This window comes from Chanodichthys erythropterus, chromosome 18 (assembly GCF_024489055.1).
Source record: "Chanodichthys erythropterus isolate Z2021 chromosome 18, ASM2448905v1, whole genome shotgun sequence".
In the NCBI taxonomy this organism is placed as follows: Eukaryota; Metazoa; Chordata; class Actinopteri; order Cypriniformes; family Xenocyprididae; genus Chanodichthys; species Chanodichthys erythropterus.
Window position 1 is genome coordinate 19,699,978 of NC_090238.1, and position 19,338 is coordinate 19,719,315.

General features: G+C 36.4%; 1 protein-coding gene across 1 annotated transcript in view; it reads right to left on the bottom strand.

Moving 5' to 3' along the window:
• mrps5 (mitochondrial ribosomal protein S5) overlaps window positions 1-17,364 on the bottom strand; it is a 29,220-nt gene extending 11,856 nt beyond the window's left edge. The window contains exons 1-5 of the mRNA XM_067366630.1: window positions 17,265-17,364; window positions 11,191-11,319; window positions 9,797-9,922; window positions 6,907-7,140; window positions 6,155-6,189 (exon numbers count right to left, since the gene is read on the bottom strand). Coding sequence (XP_067222731.1) covers window positions 6,155-6,189; window positions 6,907-7,140; window positions 9,797-9,922; window positions 11,191-11,319; window positions 17,265-17,313 — 573 coding nt within the window. The 5' untranslated portion in view covers window positions 17,314-17,364. The remainder of the gene's footprint in view (window positions 1-6,154; window positions 6,190-6,906; window positions 7,141-9,796; window positions 9,923-11,190; window positions 11,320-17,264) is intronic.
• Window positions 17,365-19,338: the final 1,974 nt, after the last annotated feature.

A 19,338-nucleotide genomic window follows, 5' to 3' on the forward strand; every position in this document is an offset into this window, starting at 1 on the left:
GGCATCTCAGCGCTCACTTTGTACCTTCTACTACTTGCTAAGAGAGCATAACACAATATACACCACTTTGGTGAGAAAATTTAGGAAAAAAAATAAATGATGCATGTGTGTCAATTTAATAACTTTTTTTGTATTAAGGATTCTAGTAACTTTATTGTATTTACAAAAACTACTTTGGGACTGCTATTTAATAGCCTTACATTAAAATACTGTTTATTCATCAGTGTTAGTGATATTCTTAAATTTAAGTGTATGTTAAGTAAAGTGAGATGGTACTTGTGTGTGTTAACAAATTTTTTATTAAATAAATTAGCTTGGTTCAAAATCCTAAAAATTTGAGCCATGGTTTAATGACCATGGGAAAATGTGGGTCCCATGGCCAAAGAAGTTAAGAACCACTGGCGTAAAGTATACCAACAATTCAACCTTGACTAGAGTGTAAAATATTCATAATGCAAATTTGTAAGTAAATGGCTCTCTTTATAAATGGGCCATTGATTTATTGGTTCCCACAATTCATTCAAAACACGAATTCATTCAGAAACATCATGTCGCTCAGAAAAGCACAATCGTTCTGCTATGACTTTATAGGTAACAAAAACAAACAATCTTGTGTCTAAAATATAACAAAATGTAACTCCCCATTTATTGAATGTTGTATAAAATCAGTATCACATTTGCACTCGTTCCCTATTCCCTATATAGTGCACTATGTGCCATTCACCATATAGAAAACAGTAAATGTGTGAACAAGTGACCGATTGGACAGAAAATCTGATGAAAAGCTGAAGTGCAGGTTGATATCAAAATCGCTGATTCATATTGGTGGAAGTGAGAGACTGTGAGTTTTGAATGCTTGTATCTTCTAAATGCAGATATTGTCATTGTTTTGGAGCACACTAGCTTATAGATAAGGCTAACATATTCATATTAAAAGCCAAAAACTTACCTTTTTATATCAGGGGGACTTTAACTATATCATATGATATTAAAATGAGACAAAAACTCATAGGGGGCATGTTTGCCCCAATATCTATATTTTTTGGGGCATATAGCTGCATTCAAAAGGCTACATCATGCAGTGAGTTGTTGCCCTGCATCATGTTCGTCACCATCAATTGTATGAAATGCCAGATGACCTACGTAGGTCTTATAATGTATTATAACTGTGGTTACAATTATTCACAAGACCATACAATGCAATATAAGGTGCATTACAGTGCATTATTTAAAAAAAATCATTTAAAACACTTTTATAATGCATTATATATATAGTGTAAAACCAATAGTGACTGTACTGTAAAGTCTGCCGACAATGTCAATTTTGCGGTGTAAAATGTATCTAAAGAGTAGCGTCACAACAACATCAGTGTAATAAACTTGACAATATAAAGTGTGGCACTGTGAAATGGTGTGTAAGATGCAGGGGAATGAGATCATTTAACTATTACAAGACATAAGGGAGGCTAAAACTGTAAAAGTCTTCCTCTTGCTTTAATCTATCTCCATAACCATTCCATCTTTTCATCACTCTCCTCTAACTATGAGCCATATCTCTTGCCCTCCTCTGTCTGTCTCGCTCTCTCAGTCTTGCTCATGTATCATCCGCTCTAGAGCGCTATGGCTCTCTTCCCTCTCTTTTGGCAGACGTTGCGTGTCCTTGGGAGAGGTTCTTGGGTTTACAGGAAATATTTGGCTTAATTAACGTGGCTTTATAAGTACTTAGGCTCTTTCAGACTTTATTCGTTCCTTCTCTAGGACACCCTAGAGACAGCGAGATGGAAGAAGGGAAAAGCGCGGCACTTTAAATGCATGTCTGATAATGTCACCAAGCTTTTCAGAACTACTTCAAATTAATCTGCATCCACTGAGATGGAGGTCCTGGAGAACTGCAAAAAACTCTTCATTTCTGTGCAAGCCCTCTAGTCTGTCTGTACTGGGTTCTCTCATAAGCTCTGGGGGTAATGTGAGGACAACACGCCACCATGTGCCCAATCACATGCGATATGTTGTTCTCCAGACTCAGAGCTAATGTGCTGGACACTGCAAAAGACTGAGGGGGTCTGACTCACAGTCTGTGCTGGTGCATTCTAGTCACTTTTGCCAGCGGCCCTAAAATGTCAATCAAAATGACAGTACAAGAGAGATGGGGAAAGACAGAACAACAAAATAGTTCTGTTCCAAAAACCAGTGAGCTGTCTTTGTAGGCAACATTTTAAGGCATCACGGCAATGCACTTGACGTGAATTCCGTTCCAAAAGGTAGGTAACTATTACGCAGCTTCCTAAAACACAAACTTTTGGCAGCATCGCAAGCAACCTTCACAGAGAAAGCAATCCTATAATGCACTGTGACAAACTCAGTGGAAAAATAAATCCAAGGTGGATTTGATTTAGTAATTATTGAATTAATTCAATTAACACTATGGAAGTATGTTTCCACCTTACATTGTTTAGGGTTAGATTTTCTTTTTTGAAGGAAATTACTCCTTTTATTCACCAAGCTTTAAACACAATAACTTGATCAAATGTGGCAGTAAAGACATTTATAAATAGATTTCTATTTCAAATAAATGCTGTTCTTTTGGACTTTCTATTCATCAAAGAATTCTGGAACAAAAATACTATTTTACACAAAATATTAAGTAGTATAGGGATAATAATAAGAAATGTTTCTTGAGCAGTAAATCAGCATATTAGAATGATTTCTGAAGGATCATGTGACACTGTAGACTGCCGATGCTGAAATTTCAGCTTTTATCAGCTATAACAGGAATAAATGATTTTAATATTTTACAATATTACTGTTTTTACTGGATTTCTGATCAAATGCCTTGGTGAACATAAGAGACTTCTTTCAAAAACATTTAGAAGATTTTATAGACCCCAAAGTTTTGAACAGTATAATCAAAATATTTTATTTATTTATTTTTACTCGAGGCAGAAATGGGATTCCATACAAAATAAAAAGTATTAACTAAAACAAAAACTTAAATAAAACCAAACTATTTCTCCCAAAGTCTGCATGTGCTATGTATGTTTAAACTTATGAAAAAATCACATTGTTCCTCTCGAGTCTGTACTGAAATCCACTGATTTTCCCGTACTGTGTATGACATACACAGTTCCTGCCTACAGTATGTAGTGTTCCAAGTCATTTATGAGCTTCATTTAAGTTAAGAGGCTGGCGTGTAAGGCAGCTGTCTGTGTAGCCACCGAGGCAGATCACTAGATTTTAAAACACAGCTAGAGAGAGAGAGAGAGAGAGAAATCACTTCACCTAAATCGTCAGCCTTCAGTCTGATTCCTTGCAGTGTTCAGATTGGAAAAGAAAAAAGCTTTGGCTGTAAAGCTGTCCACTTCTTTGGCAACAAAATTTTATGGAAATGAAAGAATCGGAGGACAAAAGAAAGACAATATGGCAAATGCAGTAGAGTGAAAAGAGAGTAGAGTGAAAGAGAGACGAGGACCCGAGGTGAATTGCTGTACTGATTTCCTTTCTAAACTCAGCAACATTTCTGCCAAATGAGTCTTATGGTGCCAGCCAGGGGCTCTACACAGAGATTTGTTTATCAAACGTTCATTGTTGTGTATAATTAGATAATTCTCCAGACACTCCACACTACATGATAATTTGTGCTGAGCAGATTTTATGCCCCAGCTTAGGAGTTCAAGAGAGTGGTTCAGAAGCTCTGAGATACACGCATACAATCACACACGAGGGAGATGCACACACCAAACAACAAACATGATTCTCCTGAATTCAAAAATGATGAAATGTTGCAAATATCTCCAAAGCACATCTCTTCTAACATCTCTTTTGACATCATCACTAACACACTAGTTCTGTTCCAAACCTATTCAGCTACCTACCAAGGCAGCATTTAAAGCCTTTTCTCGACATAAAAGCTGTTTCCAAATAGTACGCAAAATTATGTTGCCTTCTGAAGCAATTTACCTAATTTTGGTAATTCTAAGGCAACGCAGTGTGTATCCTTTGTGGATTAAGCAATCCAAAAATGCACTGTGACGACCTCAGTGAAAAGAAGCCAAGGGAAAAATTAAGTGTTACATATATTCTAAAATGTAATTTATTGCTGTGATGGCAAAACTGAATATCCAGCATCATTATTCCAGTCTTCAGTGTGACATCCTTCTGAATATACTGATTTGGTGCTCAAGAAACATTTCTTAATGTTATCAATGTTTAGCACTGTTTATTTAATTGGCATCTTTTCTATTGTTTATTTGTGATATTGCTTTTAGTCTGATTATTTGATCTCATTTTATTACAGACTGTTTACTTGACTTTAAATTATATTAAATTTATGTAATGAAATATACAGTGGGTATGGAAAGTTTTAAGACCCCCTTAAATTTCACTCTTTGTTATATTGCAGCCATTTGCTAAAATCATTTAAGTTCATTTTTTTTCCTCAATGTACACACAGCAGAAAAACACAGAATTGTTGACATTTTTGCAGATTTATTAAAAAAGAAAAACTCAAATATCACATGGTCCTAAGTATTCAGACCCTTTGCTCAGTATTTAGTAGAAGCACCCTTTTGATTTAATACAGCCATGAGTCTTTTTGGGAAAGATGCAACAAGTTTTTCACACCTGGATTTGGGGATCCTCTGCCATTCCTCCTTGCAGATCCTCTCCAGTCCTGTCAGGTTGGATGGTAAACAATGGTGGACAGCCATTTTTAGGTCTCTCCAGAGATGCTCAATCAGGTTTAAGTCAGGGCTCTGGCTGGGCCATTCAAGAACAGTCACAGAATTGTTGTGAAGCCACTCCTTCGTTATTTTAGCTGTGTGCTTAGGGTCATTGTCTTGTTGGAAGGTAAACCTTTGGCCCAGTCTGAGGTCCTGAGCACTCTGGAGAAGGTTTTCGTCCAGGATATCCCTGTACTTGGCCGCATTCATCTTTCCCTCGATTGCAACCAGTCGTCCTGTCCCTGCAGCTGAAAAACACCCCCACAGCATGATGCTGCCACCACCATGCTTCACTGTTAGGACTGTATTGGACAGGTGATGAGCAGTGCCTGGTTTTCTCCACACATACCACTTAGAATTAAGGCCAAAAAGTTCTCTTGGTCTCATCAGACCAGAGAATCTTATTTCTCACCATCTTGGCAAACTCCATGCGGGCCTTCATGTGTCTTGCGCTGAGGAGAGGCTTCCGTTGGGCCACTCTGCCATAAAGTGATGGTTGACTTTCTACAACTTTCTCCCATCTCCCGACTGCATCTCTGGAGCTTAGCCACAGTGATCTTTGGGTTCTTCTTTACCTCTCTCACCAAGGCTCTTCTCCCCCGATAGCTCAGTTTGGCCGGACGGCCAGCTCTAGGAAGGGTTCTGGTCGTCCCAAACGTCTTTCGTTTAAGGATTATGGAGGCCACTGTGCTCTTAGGAACCTTAAGTGCCGCAGACATTTTTTTTGTAACCTTGGCCAGATCTGTGCCTTGCCACAATTCTGTCTCTGAGCTCTTCAGGCAGTTTCTTTGACCTCATGATTCTCATTTGCTCTGACATGCACTGTGAGCTGTAAGGTCTTATATAGACAGGTGTGTGGCTTTCCTAATCAAGTGCAATCAGTATAATCAAACACAGCTGGACTCAAATGAAGGTGTAGAACCATCTCAAGGATGATCAGAAGAAATGGACAGCACCTGAGTTAAATATATGAGTGTCACAGCAAAGGGTCTGAATACTTAGGACCATGTGATATTTCAGTTTTTCTTTTTTAATAAATTTTCAAAAATGTCAACAATTCTGTGTTTTTCTGTCAATATGGGGTGCTGTGTGTACATTAATGAGGAAAAAAATGAGGAAAAAAAAAAGATTTTAGCAAATGGCTGCAATATAACAAAGAGTGAAAAATTTAAGGGGGTCTGAATACTTTCCGTACCCACTGTATATAATGAAATGTATACATTATATTATATTCATTGTGAGTATCATAGTGTTTATAGCAAAAGCTAGTTTGCAACAATCATCTGTAGAACAGCCTTTATAAACGACAAACATCTAAAACATATTTAAGCGGGGAAAAAAACTAAACAAGTACATGAAATGCAACATTATGGAAACTAAATGTGCTTTTAATGCAGTTTCATGTTTACAAAATGCATGGTTCTGTTGGTACTCACCTCTATCACACGTGAGTCAAAATCTTCGTAAGTTTCTAAAGGGAAAAAAAGGACAAAGCAAAGTCACAACTTTTTATAAATGACGATAAACACCAAAGGTCATTAGCACAGGTTGAGATTGCTGAAAAGGGCTCGCACAGCCTATTTGTTTTTGATCAAGGACAGCAAATGTGTTAAATGAGATTATGTGAGCATTCTGTTATGACCTCTAACCCCAAGGCTCTGTGGTTGCTGCAGTAACTCATTACAGGTGTTTCATTTTGCTGGCAAGAGACAAGCATATTTCCTCGATTTAAAGGAGGGGGTGTTGCTGTTGTGACTCAGGGGTGAGAAGTTGTTGGAGCAGATCTAGACATGATTTAGACTCGAGGCCTTACAGTCGCTGGGCAATCCATCACCACGACTACAAGAGATTGCACCTACATCCCATCGGCCAATCAGACAGCAGGAAATCCATTGTCGTGGCAGAACAGAGATGAACAGCTGTGTAAATTACAAGGAGATTGCACTTTCTGCATCTCGTTTTGCCATGTCTGAGTGTGTGAGTGTTAAAGCAACCATTGTATGTAAATGCAGGCTTTTCACCATACATCTTACTATTTGGCCAAAGAGTGTGTATACACCCTTTTTAATCAAAGTGTTTGACTATTTCAGATATATTCATTATAAATAAAGTATACATCCATACATCTCGTTGACCAAGCATTTTCTGTAGAATGGGACAAATCAAAAAGCCGTCCCCCTGCACACACCTCCGTTGGGTCCTGGATCCAGCGGGCCCAGGCTGATCCCACCCCAGGAGTAGCCGGTCCAGCCCCTCTCTTTCTTTATCTTGGTCTTCCTGCGTTTTTCCCATTCATCCCTCTGGCGTTGCAGGGTTGCTGCCACCTCCTTCTGCTCTGCCTCCCCCCGTTGCGAGGGTTTCTGGACAGACCCATCCTTATATACCGGAGTATTCAGACCGGGCCACAGGTAGCCAGCACGACCTGAAGAGGTCACAAGAAACCATTTAAGTGGATGCACTCAATGTTACTATAGGTTCATACCTTCTTTCAAGAAAAGCCTCTATGAAAGAGGGAGAAAAATAAATCGATAGATTCCCCTGAGGTTGTTTTAAGTGAAAATAAATAACGCCACACAATAACTGTGGCACTCAGTGAGTGATGTCAGCTTAGAAGAAGGTTAGATTCCAACAGCAGATATAAACCTCTAAACTTGAATATGAGCTGTGATTGATATTCATTAACTGGTATAATGGGCGCAAACACCTCAAGAAATGCTATGGACTAAAATGGACAGCTAATGGTTATTGCTCCATTTTATTCTAGTGTTGGCCTTAAATCTGTCCAAAGAAATCCAGATCTGGTGGGTAATAAAAGTAGTTCTTTTTTTAAGGAGTTTATTATAAAAAACAGCATTTTCCTTAATGTTTGAGGTTTTTTTAAACCAGTTTTGATCACAGTAAAGTAAACTTTGAAACTTGAGTTGGCACTGCCGCTGAAGTTGTCACGTATTGGTATGATACATCTTCACAAAAAGTCTTTTCAAAAACACAGTATCATTATTTTTGTGTTAACATTTAAATGATCAAGAATCATAATCTCTATTTTAAACAAAAACATTGTGCTTCTCCATTTATTCAGAATCGTGCTGCTCTAATGCAAACATACCTTAAACGTTCACTACACAAGCTCACTCAGTTCACTCAGATAACATGTATGCTGTAAAAACAGGTCATTTACTTGCCTACACTTAATAATGCTTAGACAGTATTTCTAGTGAATGGTTGTGTGAACTATAATGGTAAGGATTAGCTAATTATAACAGAGATAATTTACATATAGAGGTCTTAAAGTAGGAAATAGTATCAAAAACAGCCTGTTCAATTCTTTGGGTGAGATAGTGACATAATGACCATGTACACTGTTTAATGGTTTAGGGTCAGTTAGATTTTAAGGGCCAGATTTACTAAACAGGGCAAATTAGTGTGAGCGCAATTCCTAAAAAAGCGCTAATAGGAGTGGAAAGCTCTGCGCATGATCTACTGACGACGTGTACATAAAAGGATTAGTTCACCCAAAAATTAAAATTCTGTCATTTATTACTCACCCTCATGCCGTTCCACACCCGTAAGACCTTCATTAATCTTCAGAACACAAATTAAGATATTTTTGTTGAAATCCGATTGCTCCATGAGGCCTGCATAGGAAGCAATGACATTTCCTCTTTCAAGATCCATTAGGTACTAAAAACATATTTAAATCAGTTCATGTGAGTACAGTGGTTCAATATTGATATTATAAAGTGACGAGAATATTTTTGGTGCGCCAAAAAAACAAACAAATAATGACTTATTTAGTGATGGCCGATTTCAAAACAATGCTTCAGGAAGCTTCGGAGCGTAATGAATCAGTGTGTCGAATCAGCTGTTCAGAGCGCCAAAGTCACGTGATTTCAGCAGTTTGGCGGTTTGACACGTGATCCAAATCACTATTCATTATGCTCCGAATCTTCCTGAAGCAGTGTTTTGAAATCTGTCATCACTAAATAAGTCGTTATTTTGCACACCAAAAATATTCTCGTCGCTTTATAATATTAATATTGAACCACTGTACTCACATGAACCGATTAAAATATGTTTTTAGTACATTAATGGATATTGAGAGAGGAAATGTCATTGCTGACTATGGAGGCCTCACTGAGTCATTGGATTTCAACAAAAATATCTTAATTTGTGTTCCGAAGATTAACGAAGGTCTTACGGGTGTGGAACGGCATGAGGGTGAGTAATAAATGACAGAATTTTAATTTTTGGGTGAACTAACCCTTTAAAGAAGCAGCCAGATCATTTCCATATTGACTAACGGATTCTACCAGTTAGCATCTGGTTTAAAACATGCTTTTTTGGGGCGGTAAATAATGGCGCAAATACCAGTAAATTGACAAGAGCAAACCTTAGTAAATCACCTTTGCATGATTCATTTAAATACTCTCCTCCCATAAATTTTGCATCTGAAAGGGAAATCCTACAAATGCATATGCAATAAGTTCAGCCGCATAAATGTGTCCACGCTTTTTCAGCACTATTTTTTCATTGTGTGTCATTAGTAAATCCTGACAGTAGTTTTTTAACAGCAAAGGAAGGTTTGCGCTGGTGTAAATCTGTAAATTAGTAAATATGGCCCTAAAACCTTTATTCAACAAGGAAGGAAGCACTAAATTGATCTAAAGTGACAGAAAAGAAATGTATAACGTTATAACAGATTCATACATTAGTGCTATTGTTTTGAGCTTTCTATTTTTCAAAGAATCCTGAAAACAAAAAAAAGATCATGGTTTCCACAAACATATTAAGCAGCACAAATGTTTTCAACATTGATAATAATAAGAAATGCTTGCGCACCAAATTAGCATATCATTCGAATAAATCTTAATATTTTAATAAATTCTTTAATAATTTACTGGATTTTTGATCAAAATAATTGCAGCATTGGTAAGCATAAGAAACCACTTTCAAGAACATTTATGAGTGGACTTTTAATGCAATAAAAATGTAAACAAAGACTCCTTAAAATGTTTTAGTGTGTTCTATCAATGCTGTGAAGCAGGCAAAGGTGAGATGATATTGTGGGTAGGATGTACCTTCTCCAAGGTTTTGGCCTCTGTTGAGATCTCTCTTCATTTTACGTTTGGTTCTCTTTCCTCTTCCCTTTCTGGCACCAGCACCGGACTCGGCTAAGACACCCCGCCAGAGCTCATCAGCTGTCACTAAGTGAATAAATGGATGTGAATAAAATTACACACACCTACAGCCACATCACTAACAGTCTATTAACACTCAAACATGCTCAAATAAGGTGAAGAATGAATAATATACCCTTAGTATTGTTTCAACCTGTGTATTTAAATAACGACTGAACACTAAAAAGTAAATTTCAGCTGTTGGTTTTACCATGCAAGTATGAACTTTCATCCATATTATGTGTGTGTGTTTAGATGGGTTGGGTAATCTGGGACGTAGGGAGTTGTTTGATGTTGTTCTGATTTAATTAGGACTTAATTAGATGAGACCGAGAGGCCTGCAAGACCTAATGAGGCATCCGATTCCAACAAAAGCAGTTCAAGAAATATCATAATTCTATCTGACAACCAAACATCCCCAATACACACCGATGCACATAAAACTAAAGCATTCAAAAGCACACTCATGTTGGTACACTCAACCACACCATCTGCAAGAGAGATGCTGAAGGCATATCCCTATGCAGTTCTAAAAGTTAAAATGAAGTTTTTGGATGCACAATTGTCTTTATAATTATAACATTTTCTTAAGCTTGCATTATTTTAATGAAGACAGCTTATATCTCAAAGAGCATGTCATTATAAAAGCAGACAAACAAAAGAGATGAGGGAACAACCATGGTTGCATATATTAGAATAAAAGAGCAGATGTTTTTGTTTAATTCACTCAAATTAAGTCATATTTATATTCAGATTTCATGGTCCAGCAAAGATGGTTTGTGACTTTGCAAAACACTGTCTGTGCATCACTTCTACAATATTCTAACTAACAAGATTTATGTAAGCAAACCATGCCCCATGACTTGTATATGTAAAACATATAATTGCTACCATCTGAAGATACTAAAAATACTCGAGACTGGAGAGTGGACTGTAGGCCAATTATATGCTCCTGTTCGATGACATGGAAAGAAAATATATATATATATTGACTTGTTTTTGCATTGTCTATTCAATCATCTTCCACACTAATGTAATACCTAAAATTATTTTCAATTTAATTTAATTAGAGGGCCTTCATTTCATTAATCAACGTATGACATAATTAATTTTAAAAATTATAATTTTACAGACCATTTGAAAAGCTATACTTGTACCATACTTGTAAAGCTGTGCTGAGATTGCGCTACGAGGATTATAAACGTGTCAACTGTCATTCAGCAGATCCTTAAAGCAACAGTACCTGAAGAGATCATCTAAAATCATCTAAACAAAGCATATCATAGCATGCTTACATTTGTTGAAGAAGCTTGAATGTCTGTTCTGCTGCAGGGCGGCAGTGACTGGAGCATACTGGGTAGGACTGCGTCTTGCCAAGTGGGAGAGGTGAGCAGCACCCCCTAGAGATCTCAGTGCTCCAACACCTGTTAACAAAAGAGACAGACGGCAGGCCATTTCTTGAAGTGTGCATGAAATGGAAATTGCGATAGTCTTTTCTTCTCTATTGTGACATATATGAGAGTGAAACGGCTTCTCAAACACGAGAAAATGTAGGGTGGAGTCTTGATTTAGTCCATCTGGAATTTATTATGGTTTGCTATTGTGATTGACATGTGAATGACAGCTTGCCCCACCTTTGCAGCAGTAAACACATCATCAGAGATGTCGCTGATGGAAAGTTATTTTGAATAAAAATGACAAGTGCAGATGAATTTTAAAAAAATAATGATGTGCGCACAGATAAATCATTTATAACAAATACTGCTATCTCCAATAAAATATAAGAATTGTCAGTTTTGATTTCATGGTGACTTTAAAGGTGCCCTAAATTTACCTTGGCATAGTTGAATAACAAGAGTTCAGTACATGGAAATGACATACATTGAGTTTCAAATTCCATTGTTTCCTCCTTCTTATATAAATCTCATTTGTTTAAAAGACCTCTGAAGAACAGGCGAATCTCAACATAACACCGACTGTTATGTAACAATCGGGATCATTAATATGTACGCCCCCAATATTTGCATATGCCAGCCCATGTTCAAAGCATTAGACAAGGGCAGCCAGTATTAACGTCTGGATCTGTGCACAGCTGAATCATCAGACTAGGTAAGCGAAAACAGCGAAAAAATGGCAGATGGAGCAATAATAACTGACATGATCCATGATAACATGATATTTTTAGTGATATTTGTGAATTGTCTTTCTAAATGTTTCGTTAGCATGTTGCTAATGTACTGTTAAATGTGGTTAAAGTTACCATCGTTTCTTACTGTATTCATGGAGACAAGAGCCGTCGTTATTTTCATTATTAAACATTAATGACAACTGAGATCCTAGTACAACTCATGTTTGTACGGTCTGACAAGCAACAGTGGTAAACGACTATTATAAATCATACAGTGTGCAGTACACTCGGCTTAATGCTATCACTCGCTACATTTTGCATGGCACCTAACTTTTTCTACATCAGTTTATTTTTGCTACAAAAGAAGCAATATTGCCATCTACAGGGCACTGAAGGTTCGATATCTTGTGTGTTTTGCTCTTACTCACCCAAACTTGTCAACAAGGTTACTTTACACGAATGTGAGTGCATTAGCAGGTAGTTGTGAATCGCAGGTGCTTCATACATGAGATGCTTGGAAATACATAACCGAAACCAGCAGGTAGGGCTGCACAATTAATCAAATTTCTAATTGTGATTACAATTACAGATGCCACAATTACATAATCATTCAAAGGCGCATAACATTTTTTTTTTAAAAAAAATCTACTTACATTATTCTACGTGCTTAAGAGGTGTTTTTTTTTCTCTGTTTCTACGGTCTTTCTACAGGTTATCTTAAGTTTTTTTCCCATTGTTTCAATTTTAGTTTTGGTATAACATTATAATACCATGCATATATTTAACTTTTTTTTATTTAAAGAGGAAACCAAACAAATGTATAGTTGACTTCTGAGTCTTAATGCTGTAGAAAAACAATAAGAGTGTTTCAGGAAGAGTGTTTTCAGCTTGTTTATTTTCAAATATAAATATGGCATGCAGTTGCTTCAAGGGCAATTCCATGCAAAGGTCATCCTTACCATGAAAAAAATTAAAAAGTTTTGACCAAAAGAACAAAACTTTCACGAACACGAAAAATAAAATAAAACAAATATTTTATGTTCTGTGGAGAGCCAACCCTTCTTCATTCAGTGGGAAGTATTACATTTGCTTCACACAGTGTAATTCACAGAATTCCTACAAAATATGTTGACACCTAAAACTTGGTAGCTTTTTTTGTCACATCCGTAATGCATGTATATTTCCCTCATCTAATATATAAAACGATTGTATAGACAGACATTTTTCTAATGTCTAGACTCCTTTAATAAGTGACTGATGGTTCAATATGTTAGTATTAAATGCATTCTCTGAGAATTTATATTTCAAGTTTTGACTGAAAAATAATATGTCCATAATGCTGGAATTGCCCTCAAACAATGGTATAAAGCTGTTCACAACATCATTATATATATAAATTGTGATAATCGTAATGAATAATCGCAATTACAATTTCAAGGGAATAATCGGCAATTATGATTTTTTTTGTCAATCTTGCAGCCCTACCAGCAGGTCCAGTGCAAAGTAGGCATTGAGTCAAAGCCTTTGACTATTAAATTTTGACTATTTAAATTTACTTAACATTATTTTATGTATCTGTTATACTGAAGCAACATTTTTGAAGGCTATTGATTTACTTAGGCCCTTTTTGCAATAATAGAACCTAGTGCTGCAACAACGCATCGACGTCATCGATTACGCCGACTACGGAAATACGTTGATGTGCGTGAAATGCGTTGACGCGTCACATTGTGTACATGCATCTTGCGTAATGGCGGCTTCTTCTCCTGGGAATGGAGAGAGTTCTATTCTATCACAAAAACCTAGACCACGATTATCAAAAGTATGGGAATACTTTAAACGGGCCAAATAAAATGGTCCTTTACGATGGACGAGTAGGACTGGGCGATATATCACATGCTATTGTCACGCGCATTTCGTCAGTAAAGCCGGTTCCCTGATTACCGCTAAATCGCCATCACCTGCTTTCAAATAGAGCGGCATTTAATAGACAGAACCGTAGTTCACTGACAAGCTACGCTATATCGCATTCATTATCATTATCGATTTGAAAGCAGGTGATGGCGATTTAGCGGTAATCAGGGAACCGGCTTTACTGACGAAATGCGCGTGACAATCGCATGCGATATATCGGCCAGCCCTATGCACGAGCACGCGGGGTGTGACGCGAGATTAAAATGTGACGAGATTTCTCGTTGAGGAGAAAAGTAGTCTCGTGACATTGCCATGACAGAGTGGTTAGGATGATTAGGAAAGTATATGCCACCGCTACCTTTACATTATACCCCCACTGTCGTTTTGCTTTGTATTTAAATAAAAAACATTTAATTGGATAAGGGTCGCCGCCGCTCCATATTCACAGAGTACGCGCGATTGCTGAAAGTGAAAGTAAACGCATGGGCACATTCAAACGAGATTTCTGATGAATACAGATATCTCTCAATATGAAAGCTATCTTAGGCTGGGCAGTGTAGTTGTAACAATCTCTTAGCTCTGTATCAAAGAAAAAATTGGTCTTATTTGCACTTTGAATATTGAGAGTGCGATTATGGTTGTACTTATTGTAAAGTGTTACCATAAAAATGAATAACAGTTTTCTCTTTATCTTATTAAACACAAACAATAAGGTTTCATTTGTTAACATTAGTTTATGCACTGTGAACTATCATTAACTAACAATGAATGACTTTTTTTTTTTTTGCAAGATGTAATATAAGTCCTACGTGTCCCCTGAATGTGTCTGTGAAGGTTCAGCTCAAAATACCCCATAGATTTTTTTTTATTAATTTTTTTAACTGCCTATTTTGGGGCATCATTAACTATGCACTGATTTTTTCAGCACGGCCCCCTTAAAGAGATGCGCTTTCTCTGCCACACGAGCTCTCGACTATATATACATCGCATAAACACAGTTCACACAGCTAATATAACCATCTAATGGTTCTTTAGATGTTCGTCATGCATGCTGCATGCGTGCTTCGAATTATGTGAGTAAAATATTTATTTAGATGGTTACTTTTGATTCTGTGTGAGTTTGAGGCTATGCTCTGTGGCTAACGGCTAATGCTACACTGTTGGAGAGATTTATAAAGAATGAAGTTGTGTTTATGCATTATACAGACTGCAAGTGTTTAAAAATGAAAATAGCGACGGCTCTTGTCTCCGTGAATACAGTAAGAAACGATGGTAACTTTAACCACATTTAACAGTACATTAGCAACATGCTAATGAAACATTTAGAAAGACAATTTACAAATATCACTAAAAATATCATGATATCATGGATGTCAGTTATTATTGCTCCATCTGCCATTTTTCGCTGTTGTCCTTGCTTGCTTACCTTGTCTGTGCACAGATCCAGCCGTTATTACTGTCTTTCCTTGTCTAATGCATCGAATGGGCTGGCATTATGCAATTATTGGGGTCATACATATTAATGATCCCGACTGTTATGTAACAGTCGGTGTTATGTTGAGATCCAAGTGTTTTCCGGAAGTCTTTTAAACAAATGAGATACTGAACTCTTGTTATTCAACTATGCCGAGTAAAATTCAAATTCTGATTCTAGGGCACCTTTAACTAACATAAAGATTAATAAATACTGTAGCACATATATTGCTCATTGTTTGTTGATGTTGGTTAATACATTAATGTTAATAAACGAGACCTTATTGTAAAGTGTTAACATTTTTATTTATACTGTTTTTATTTCTACGATCAGTTTGTGGAAAGGAGTTCAGTTAGGAGGTCAAAAGTTGTAGAAGCTCATAAATCACATGAGAAGTCAGTAAATGTTAAATGTATAAATGTTGAAATATTATATTAGAAGTTGTACTTATAATTTTTTGTAAAGTTATCCAAAGGATTCATTAGCTAATCAAAAAAAAAGAACACTAAATTAATAAAAAAGTAATAAAAATAATCGTTAGATTAGTCGACTAATCGAAAAAATAATCGTTTGATTAGTCGACAGAAAAAATAATCGTTAGTTGCAGCTCTAATAGAACCGCAGAACCAGAGCCATACATCACAGCAGTCTGAGGACAAAGCGCCAGGCCAGCAGTCTTACATCGGTGTTGGTGTGGAGCTTATAGCATCATTAAGTGTATGTTTAGTGGTTGGGTAGAGTTAAGAGGCTGTTGTGTCGATTGCAATATTGAGGTGTTTAGTAAGTTTTATTTCGACTTTAGAAAATAAATGTGATTGCTCTCTTCACAAATCAACCGTTTCTTGTTTTTCACTTGGATGTCTCTTAGTCCTGATTCCTGACTAGTGCATCTTTGAACCTACCTTCAGTACAAGTAAATATACTTAAGTACTGTTAAAATCAGATACTCTAAGGGCTAGTTTCACAGACAGGGCTTAGATTAAGCCTTAGTTAAATTAGGACATTTAAGTAGCTTTTATAAACATGGCTTAGAAAAGAAAAAAAACATCACTGGTGTGCATACTGAGACAAAACAATGGCACTGACATATTTTAAGATTTGTAGTCATTTTCAGTCTTGGATTAGCTTAAGCCTTGTCTGTGAAACCGGGCATAAGATTTTTACTCAAGTCGTATTAGTACTGGTGACTTGTAACTTGTAATGGAGTCATTTTCATTGTAAGGTATCTGTACTTTTACTCAAATATGTTTTTCAGGTACTTAACACTAATGATAGAAACAAAAAAGCCCAAACATATGATATGGAAGATTAAAGTTTCTGAAACAGCAATATTTAATACTCTAGCCATAATACAATAATAACATGGAAACCTTCCATACTAAGCACTGCTTACATGAAGTTCTCTACATAATGTCATCTCAAAACTCTCAAACTTCATATTTAGATAATATAAACGAGATTGTGTGCACAAGATACCAAGTGAACATACGATAACATAACTTCAAATTTCAGAGATCAGTATGACACATAGATATATCTATGAGTATGACAGATGACTGACAGCTCTGGCAGGGATGTCTATGGTGGTATTTAGGCCAGATATTTTGTGCTACCTATGTGATGATACGTCATTTTAGAGTTATGTATTTACTACAAGATTCTTATAAGACAAATAATCATTTTACTTCTGCTCTGACAGGGACCGCTAGCATGTTCACACTAGTTTTTCTTCTAACCTCTTATAATCTACACACTCTTTACATAAGCTCTCACCAAACTCAAAGACAACCGCCAATACTATCAATGCTGTTAAAAAAAGAGTTCATTTACAAGAGTTATTAATCAAAACGCACCTTCAAATGACAACCGGAGGACACAGCACAGCCTTGTGACCGCCGCCATGTTCGGATGCTGAGGGGTCCTTGAGCGCGAGCGTGCTGTTCAAACGTGTGCCTGCCCAGAATTACAGGAAGAGTCGTTGACATAGGTCGTTGATCTTTGATAAATTACAATTCATTTTTTTTTTTTTTTTTTTTTTTTTTTTTTTTTTAAAGAGAATGGCAGTTTCAGCTTTTACAGGGCATTTTCAAATACAATAAGGAATATATCGAAAATCTATAGTATATTTGTAGCAGAGTATAGCCTATCTGATTAAAAAAAACATTTCACATTTTGAATAGCTTCATTATCTTCAGAGTGGTTAAATGTACAATCACTGGGTGCCTTTGTCAACACTCAGTGAGTAGCCTAAGACATAGTTTAGTAGCCTATAAAGTAAACTGGGTTTAGAAATATCGACAATAGGACTTTCAGGAAAGAAATCATGGTTTGGAACATAAAAGTGAGTATTTTTATGTAATCCTTTTTTAATGGCTATTTTATCAAGCAAATGTTATAAGTACTTGGGCTAATGTTGGATGTTTAAGGCCACGCATGGAATTACCCAATCAAAAGATAAAAATGTAAGATTTGCATTGAAGAGCTGAGGGCTATGATCTGGAGCTCTCTCCAGGACACGCATTGATGTCTGTGCTGTCTTCTGGGACATTACACCCATCTGCGCTCTTCCTGTGATACAGCATTAGAGTGGAGAATTGACACCTGCATGCTCAGTAGAGACGACTCATATCAGCAGCTCCATATCAGCTGTAGTCAGACTGCGTCCTGCTCAGGTTGTGTCTGGATCACAAGGGAAACAGCCAAAGAGAGGCGACTAGAGGGTCTGAATCAGTGCAAAAGTGCTCATAAAGAGAAGAAGACATAAAGGGAAATTAATAAGGTAAGAAGCTGTGTCACATTCCACTCCCTAACACACATTTGGACACTAGCAAGGGCTTCTTTTAAAAACTGGTACATTGGTGAATCAGTTAACTGTGGCATGGTTATCAAAATAAAACAAGCCATAAAACAATATAAATGTCAGTACCTACCCGTTACAAAATTGCTGAACATAAATAAACTAATAAATTGAAATAAAATTGGGTCTTTCTAATCTTCTTATATCAACGTAGGGTTAGTGTTTACTAAAACTAAAACCATAGTTATGTAGTTGCCTATTCTAGGCAACATTTATCATTTTTGTGTTTAACTTGAATTTCTAAAATAACTAATACTAAATAAACTAAAACTAATAAATAAAATTAATATATAGCCATATATTTAAAAACCTACACAACAAAATTATTAAAACTTTATCTAAAATTACAGTGAAAACAGAAAATATATAAAAAAATCGAACTATAACTATTAACAAAACTATAAAATACACTACTTAAATAACACTGCTCTAAAAGTACTTTTTATTTTGTTTACCTATCGTGTACATAAGGAAGGAAATATAATTTCAAACGAAACCTGGAAAAAAACAATATAAGCTATATTTTGTAAAAACAGCCTTTGTCTTCATACATTTCCACTTGTGATCCACTTGTGATTGTCTTCTGGCTAGGGACGTGTGGCAAATTAGCTCAAAAGGGAAATAAATGATCAATCATAACTCGTTATAATTAATTATAAAAATCTGGATCAGTTAATAAAATTAACTTAATGTAGCAGAATTAATAGTACAATCAATTAACTCGCATGTTTGTCCTCATTATTGATCATCTATTAAATTATATTTTCAGTCTTTCAAACATTTCATTGTTTTTAAACATTATTTTTGGGACAGCCATGGAAATGGCTCTCTCACTAGGCAGTGCACTTGCTACTGAACTAAGTAGCTTACTGAGACGTATACTCAGAGAAAGAGAAAAGCAAGGGGGCAAGTACAGAGGGTGAAGAACCACTCAGTCAATTCAGCAGGAGAGAGGGACAGCACAAGATAACAGCCAGGAGAGGCATGAATGACAGTATAGAGGGGAAGGAGGAGAGAACCCATACAGAACATGAAAACTTGCTTCAGTGGAAGTGACAGTGTGAACCAGG